This window comes from Dendrobium catenatum, unplaced genomic scaffold (assembly GCF_001605985.2).
Source record: "Dendrobium catenatum unplaced genomic scaffold, ASM160598v2 fragScaff_scaffold_853, whole genome shotgun sequence".
NCBI lineage: Eukaryota > Viridiplantae > Streptophyta > Magnoliopsida > Asparagales > Orchidaceae > Dendrobium > Dendrobium catenatum.
Window position 1 is genome coordinate 6,500,088 of NW_021319315.1, and position 8,801 is coordinate 6,508,888.

Genomic DNA, 8,801 nt, shown 5'->3' on the forward strand with positions numbered 1-8,801 from the left:
AAAGCTACTTTAAAAAACAATAACAAAACTGTTCCAAGCGAAACCAAATGCTTGATTTGGGACAACTTTTTTGGTGCTTTCAAAAGCATTTATATTTGTACTAAAAAGTCAATTTAGAAAACAATAAGAAAGCTGTTTCAAACGAAACCTATAACTTTCTTCTCTTGTTAGTTATTTTATTCATCGTAATATCATGCAAGAATCTTTTTGTTTTTCTTAAAGAAGTTAGAAAGTTTAAATGGTTATTTGAAAGTTAAAATGAGAAATCAGGTAGCGGCAAGTGAATTTTTTGTACTTTAAAAATCATCTACATTGCTTTTTGAGTTATTTTTTGAAATTTAGTATTGTTCAATCTAATGACATTTTATTTTTTATATTCAAGTTAGATATTACGGTACATAAAAAAGCTTCTAGTGATATGTCTTATACTGTAACTTGGTGAGTGATAGGCCACATAGTGATAGTTTTTATTTTATCAGAGTTATCTTTGTATATTTCATTGCCTTCGTTGATGAAGTTGAATGAATGACTGTGAGGTGTGCTCTAAATTATATCACCATCATACACCATCAACAAAAAATTCTTTCACAGCGCTTTATTTGAGATATGGCGACGGCTATAACCGCCGCGAGAAGGCTAACAATTGAACAAAAACTACTGCAAAAGCATTGCATATTGTCATTTGTTGCAAAGTGTTTGCACAACAATTTTAAAAACTGACATGAAATGCGTTACTTTTAGCAGTGGTTTAAGCTGCATCAAATGTTGTTGAATCGTGTTTTTTAAACTGCTACTATCAAGTGCGGCGAAAAAAAAAAAAAAGATTTTTATGATGATATATATTTCCTATATCGTTTGTTAATTAATTGTACCATTAATTTAAACTGCAATAATTTGAACGGGCTTCGAAGTCGCGGGAACGGCTATCTCTAATACACCACTGATGCATCCAATTACTTATTTTTGCTCCGCAAAACATCAACCAAACACCCTAATTTTAGAAATACATGCAATTACTTTATCCTCCTAATTCAGCATACCAAACAGCCCCTAAGTTTTAAAATATAAAGAGTTTCATGTTGAACTGTAGCTGATCACGTTCAGCCTGCCTAAAACCACCCACAAACTACCTTCCGACGTCACCCACGATCACATGATCCCACTACCCACTCCTCTCGACAAAGAAAACCATTCACACATAAACAAAAAGGAAGCATTCAAATGTTAGGGATTTGGATACAATCATATCTTACTTCTTAAATCCATTAGAGTCTTTTATGTTATCTTAAAAATTTTTATTTAATTAAAGTAGAAGAATTTTTATTCGTACCCTCTTAGCCTCCAATTATTCTAGGAGAAAATAAAATACGACATGCAAGAAATAAAATTAGAAAAATATGTCATTTCTACTGTGCAATCAAATTAAATAAATTAATCAATTAAACTAAATACTCAAATTGAATGTCCATGTGATATGTACCACTTAATATTATAGCTCAGGGTTTGCAGGAAAAGTAAAGTGCTCTGCATCACTGATATTCTTTTCTTAAGACTGACTTTGAGAATGAGATTCTTCTCGATCTTCACTTCTTCGTCCTTCTGTGAACTCCTTGAATCCGTCGGGTCCGGATATCCAAATGAAAAGAAACTCTTCCTTGAAGGGGTGTTCTCTTTTCCCTTTGGATTCTCAAAGTATCATAATCTAGATATCCAAATGAAGATGGACTCTCCCCTAATGGATGTCACCCTTCTCTTTAGATTCCAAATTTGATATTTAATACCCAATCTCAAATAGTCACTTTGACATTTAAAACTCCATTAAAATTAAATTACATTGAATAAAATTAAAAATCTAGACTCAAATACAACCTACAGGATTATTCTAAGCAATTTGAATTCAAATAATCTCAATCATTTATATATCAAAATTAAATGCTCAAATTTAAAGCCACACTTGAGCATGCTCTTTTAATTTTAAAAGGGAACTTAGCATTTTGCACAACATCTACATAAAACATTGTTAATTTAAAGCTTATTTTATTTTATTTGTCCCATTTAATTTATATGTCTTGTATGAGCATAACCGCATGCATAAGATTATGTTAGCATTTAAATCATCCTGATCTAAGGGTAATCTAACGCCCATCACATCAATATACAGATTATAAAAATTAAATAAACAATCATATCAAACAATAAATTTTCAAATAATATTGATACGTACTACAAAAATTAGCTTGATCGGGCACGAATCTCGAAGCAAAAGCTAGTTGAAAACTTCAAAAATTAATTCAGAGAGCACCCGAACTCCGATTTCAGCGAGCTTACAACATAGCAGAAAAGTAAACAACATCTAGGTGGCTCTTGACTTAGGGATAAATGTATCCCTCCTATTTAGGGGCACATTCTTTCGTACTTGTCGTATATTTTAATTATTGATATGATATAATGTGTTTATTCATTATCCATATTGCAAGTGAGCATTTTCACATGATCTGATAATTAGCTTTGTAATAATTATTGTTGCACAAATTTCTAAAGAGTTCACATATATTTTGATTAACGTGCATAAATATCAATCTTCAAATTATGAATTATCTAATATATATAACTAAACATAATTATGTTATAACTCTTATTAGGAACTATTACTGCGATATGATATGCATATAATATATGCTTGTGTGTATGATTCATATAATGTCGGTATAGAACCATATTGGTTATTGGTTAGTCGGGGCTGACGGGCCTCAAGAGTGACGACTTCATAGAAAATCATTGGATTTCCTTGGGATTGGTACTTACCTTTCTCGACATGGTATTAGTAGACCGACTATAAATATTTAAATATTGATATATAGAGAAAATAAATGACTAATAAGTTATTGGTGGATGTATAAATATCAAATGTTGTAAGATAATATATATGTATGCATTTGAATGCAATGATTATTAATTTGAACAAATAATTCTTTGTGAGTTTTGTTATATACAAAGATTTAATAAATGAAGTATGTATATTGAAATTCTACTATTTTATAAATTATTTACTGCCATTTTATTTTAGTGCTTAATTATTTTCCATTTATGTCCCTTTCTTTGCACATATTTATGCTCAATATCTTGTTGTTTATGTTTTACTTTCTGATTTAATTCTTGCAAACTCACACCTACTATTTCATGGTTCCAGGTTTGGTAGTTTGGATTGCTTTTGATGGAACTTTTAGGTTCATGAATCAGGTTTGTCTATGATATGTACTTAAGGCTAGATATATTTAATTGATTCAATTGTGTAATGAAAATTTTATTTATATTTGATGGACATTTAGTATATGGTTGGATTTAGATGCTCCAATAATTTATTAATTGGTGGATACAAATTATTGAAGTATTATATATTAATTGCTCTGAAATTATTTTATAATTTTTTCTTTAGGATCTTGTGATTTTCTTCCATGCTCGGTGACGAGGTGTGATAGTCTTCATGTTCTCCTCTCATTTTATATTATGATCGACCGTGTCTCTTCTTACGCTTTTCTTTGAAACATTCAAGTAAAAATCCTTAAAAAATTTTTATATTTTTTTATATACAAAACTCTGATTTTAGAAAAAAAAAAGAAGGCAGTTTGAAAAAATTTGCTCAATTTTGAACATCATTAAAACATATTTAAAAGTCTTAATTCAAATCAGGAAACTAATATTGCTTTGGATCTTCAAGTCCATCCAAATCTGGTTATTCTTTCACGTGAAAAAAATCAAAAACTATTTTGATTATAAACAAATATAAGACTTGGGATGGATCAGATTGAAGCGCGCGCTCATCATCTTGTCTAAGAAAATTGAGGATTGATAGATTACAGTTTTGTGATCTTCACCTGAAAAGAATGAGCATATTTGGCCCGACATGAAGATACAAAGTTATATTCGCTTCCTGATATAGTGGAACTCCAACACTTAGAGATGAAAATCATGATGATTGATTCTCCACCCACATATACCCACCGCGGGGTGGCCTGGTGGTGGAGAACTGGCTGGCCATAGGCCAGGTACCGAGTTCGAATCCCCTCGGCGCTTTGTGCAAGCCTTAAGTGTTGACCCGTGTAAATTGGTGTGTGTTGCATGCTAGGTCGACCGGGTTATCCTCTAACCGGGATGATCTGTTTTTATATTTTATTCTCCACCCACATATCATCCTCTGTACCATCTCCATTAACTCCTGCTGCAAGAAAGAACAAGCACAAAGGACTCAGGTTGCATGGCAAAATCGAAATAACCGGCCAAAAACTTCATCAGAGATGATCAAAAAGGCCCCTGGTTGCCACCACGATCATCCAAGGGACAGTGGGAGAGAGCTGCAATCATCATTGTCCTTCCAAAAAAAAATCTCCAAAGTGATTTGCATTAGAATCAAACTCTCACCTTTCTTTCTCTATTGATTATATATATATATATATATATATATATATATATATATACTTTTAATAACTTAAAAAAAGCCTCACTATTTACATGTCTCAAGTTCAAATTATCACTGAGAAGATCATCTTACTTATGTATTTCTAATTAATTAAGAATTTTTTTTCTTAAGAAAGAGGACATTTGAGCATGGAATGAGACTGCGAAATAAAAATTTCCAAACATTTGATCATATCTCTATTCACAATTAAGGGATACTCAAAATCATTTTTCTAATAATAAAAAATCACAAAAAGTGTTCTAAACAAAAGAAAATGAAAGAGAATTATGCCATTTAAATATCTAATTTTTTTTCTTAAGAAAGAGGACATTTGAGCATGGAATGAGACTGCAAAATAAAAATTTTCAAACATTTGACAAATTTAGATTTCGTTTTGAAACAACTTTCTTGCTGCTTTATAAAAATGTTATAAGAAAAATAACTTCTTATAAAGCTATAGTAGAAATTTTAAGCGAGCTTAGATCTTTTTGTTAAAAGCATGCAAATGATAGTAAGATCACACGGTACTACATCCTCACATCAACCATTCAGAAAAGTCATAGCTTCCATAAGTCATCAGTATTAGCATAACACCACCTAATACATATTTGTGAAAACTTTATGAAGTTCTCAATACACATAAAAGATCTCAGGCAGCTTCTTCATTGCCGATTCTAAAATAAGCATTGAAAGGATCCTTGGTCTTCCTTCCTTCCTCTGAGTAGAGAAACTTGACGAACTCAGTGTAGTTGAAAGGCTTGAAAAGTAAATGATGGTCCTCATCTCCAAGCTCCTCAGGACTTTTAACCATGGAGTTAGGGCTCGGCCGAGAAGCAAAAAGGGCAGAGAACCTCTTCTCCTTCCCTAAAACCCTCACACGGTGATTTGGGGCTCGCACTCTCATGTTACTCCATGCCTGTAGGAAGTTATTTACAAAGGATAGTTTTAATACTAATTTGGAGCATTTACAATTAGCAATATCATTCTAATTAAAAAATTAGTATAATAAATAGATGGTAAACTCTACTTTCAAAGAATTGAATATTTTCTTCACCTGAAAAGCTTGGCCAACTATGACAGTGACAGAGTTAGGAGATGGTTTAACGCTGACCCAATCTCCATCAAAAGTCTGAACCTCCAATCCTTCAATCTTGCTCTGGCAAACTACTGTGACAAGATTTGGGTCCTTATGAGGATCCAAACCAATCTTCGTATCCTGATTTAATGGAACTCCATACTCAGACAGCCGAACTGCATATGTAATTGAACTCGCGAGAGAATCATAGTGCTTCTTCACCCCCAAGCTCTCAACTATCATCATCTGTACCATCTCCACCAATTCATGCAAAGCTTTTGCAAAGGCCTCCACTGTCTTGCTGGTTATCAGAAGTTCAAATGATGTGCGTTGATCAGAATTTGAAAATCTATTCGGTTTGTTGGATTTTTGAGGGGTTTACATACATACCATCTTATATCATCATTCTATTTATATATCTAACATCTAAAACTTAAATATTACATGCAAGTCACTTATAGATCAAATATGAGTGCTAAAAAAATAATAAAATTTATAGGATGATATGGATGGTACGAATGAAATATTTAAATTTTGGATGATAATATATAAATAGAATGATATAAAATAGTTTACATGTAAAGCCCCCTTGATTTTTTCTTCTATAACAATCTAGAATGGGAGACTTTGAATGTAATCCACAAGGTAGATATATTGCAAAAATTATGATTTTCATAAAAATTATATAAATAAATTCGTAAATTCACAAATTATATATATATAGTTATGTTTGGCCTAAACAAACGGGTCAATTTTGAGTTGTTTTCAAGTTGACCCAAACTCGACTTGAAAAGTACAACTAGGTCAGAATATAAAAATAAAATCTCACCCATTTTCCAAACTAGTTGATCCAAATAAAAAATTTTCGAGTTAAATTAGGACTGTATTTTTGGGCCGTACTAAATATTGTTAGATGTTTTTGTTAGTAATTTATTATTATTAAATGCCGTGGGTGCCCAAAAGCCCCACAGATATAATTGTTATTAAAACCATGCTTACCTAATCTTTGATCATACATTTGAAAGAGATGACTCATAAATTCAAACTAACTAACCATTAAATTTGATGTAATTTTTATAAATCTCAAGAAATTTAAGTGATTAAAAAAATTAGGAATAAATCTAGCATTATTGAAATTTTTTTAATAAACTTACAATATATATCATTAGAAGAATAAAATAGTACTGAAAACTAATAATTTTAAATTTATAACGCTGAGCTAGATTTCTTCAGTTTAAGTTCATTAAGATATTGATATGTTTAAAATATTATAAAATGATCAAAATAAAAATAATATAAAATAAAATATATATTTTTTCCGCATTTTTTTTATTTTTACTTTATTATATCACTAAAAAAGTGATTAAGTGATTAGTGAAGCTCCATACAACAGTTATAAAATGAAATATCTTATCTTGAGAAAAATTGCCTAAGAAGACAAATATTAATGGTTATCATGAAGTATCTAGTCCCCCTTACGAGAGATTATTGTGTCCGGACACCGGACACAACTTACATTTGGTACTTCATAGTATCTAGTAATACTGCATTTCTACTCGGTATTGTTTAAAATAGTACTTCACAGTATGAGAACAATACCGAGCAGTATCGGACACAACATGAGTTCAGTATTGAACAATACAGAGCATTACTGAGCTCAGTACTGCTGGGTATTGTTTAATACCGAGTAGAAGGAGATGTGGCGCATTTTCATTGGACTCTGAATGTCGTCCGGTGTCCGAACACAATGATTTCACCCCTTCTACAAGCTTTTATCATATCCTATTTCTCATAAAACTTTATATAGAATATATACATTCTCATTAACTTTATACATTCTCATCATATCCTAGAGTTTCAAGACACTGATTTTTTCTTTTTAGGGGAGGCTAGGGGTGTAAGTGAGTCGAGCCGGCTCACGAGCAACGCTCGAGCTCGACTCATTTATGAGCTTGCAAGCCAAGCTTATCAAGCTCATGATTTAAATTTAAGCTTTTTGAGGCTCAGCTCGTGAGCTCGCAAGCTAGCTCGAAAATAATATTTTGAACTAATATTTTTCTTATACTTAAAAGTAATATTAAGTTTTAAAAAAATTAGGTTTGATAACTATTACATCCAACTTTGCAGGTAATGAAAATTCAAAAGTCAATTCATTTAAAGTTAAATGAGTTTTCAAAATACTTAAATAATTACTTAACAAATAATTATTGTTAAATAATATATATATATATATATGCAAAAAAAATCAAAATTTGTGACCAAATTACAAATATCAATAAAATAGTAAAATACTATACAAATATAAATTAATTTTTAGCTCCTTAATCAATATTTCAAACATCATTTATACTTACACAAGGCATCACTCTATTCTATTTTTGATAAATTGATACATCTTATTCTGTCTTAATTGAACCTATGATCACTCTATTCATGCTTTTCTTCCCTACGATCCACAGTGGATTAAACAGCAGATGTTCCAGCACCTCAAGAAACTTGCTTTGAAATAAGATTCAATGACCAAAACTTAAAATTAAAGATATGTTCATCCTTTTGTTTAGCCCAGTCCTCTGCCTTGATGCGCTTCTCTAACTTCAATCTTTGATGAATAAATTATCATAATTTGTCGTTAGATGTTTGGTGACACTTGTGTATTTGAACAAGTTGTGTATAACCTGTAATTCAGACTCTTGATTCAAGTAAAAAATTAAATGAACAGATGGAATTTAATAAAAAAAAAAGAGAATCAAATACAAAAGTAAATAAATTTCTATGATGTAAATGGACTTACAAAATCAAACGACTACCAAATGGTCAGATCGATCGCTACAAAGCCTGTCTTGTAGCTCAAGGATTCAATCAACAATACGACATCAATTACACTAAAACCTTCAACCTCGTTGCTACGGTGCCTACCATCAGCATCTTACTTGCCATTGCTCTGAATCGTCAATGCAATATCTCCCAGTTCGATATTTCCAATGCTTTTCTTCAAGGTGACCTCCCAGACGATGTCTACATGAAGCAACCTACGGGCTTCTCCGATCAACAACACCCAAACTTTGTCTCCAAACTTCACAAGTCCATCTATGGCCTCAAATAAGCCCCCGCGATTATCGTTTCAGAAATTTACTTCATTTCTTCGACGTTTTTTATTTGGGTTTAGTCGTTCCGATCCCTCTCTTATGCTTTATCTTCACAATAGCATTCAACTATACATTTCAATAAACGTTGATGATATTCTACTTACAGTTAACGATCAAACTACCA

General features: G+C 31.5%; 1 protein-coding gene across 1 annotated transcript; it reads right to left on the reverse strand.

The window, feature by feature from the left end:
- Positions 1 to 4,996: 4,996 nt before the first annotated feature.
- Positions 4,997 to 5,954, reverse strand: LOC110107427 (probable 2-oxoglutarate-dependent dioxygenase AOP1). Its single transcript, XM_020837691.2, has 2 exons — positions 5,511 to 5,954; positions 4,997 to 5,372 (listed from the first exon to the last, which is right to left on the reverse strand). The coding sequence occupies exons 1-2, from the start codon at positions 5,784 to 5,786 to the stop codon at positions 5,106 to 5,108; spliced, it is 543 nt and encodes a 180-aa protein (XP_020693350.1). The 5' UTR covers positions 5,787 to 5,954; the 3' UTR covers positions 4,997 to 5,105.
- Positions 5,955 to 8,801: the final 2,847 nt, after the last annotated feature.

What these genes read in the sequence shown, in the direction of transcription:
- LOC110107427 (XM_020837691.2), bottom strand. Translation starts at nt 5,786, where the DNA reads ATGGTACAGATGATGATAGTTGAGAGCTTGGGGGTGAAGAAGCACTAT. An exon ending in TAGTTGGCCAAGCTTTTCAG is followed by an intron (nt 5,373 to 5,510) that starts GTGAAGAAAATA and finishes AACTTCCTACAG; the next exon opens with GCATGGAGTAACATGAGAGT.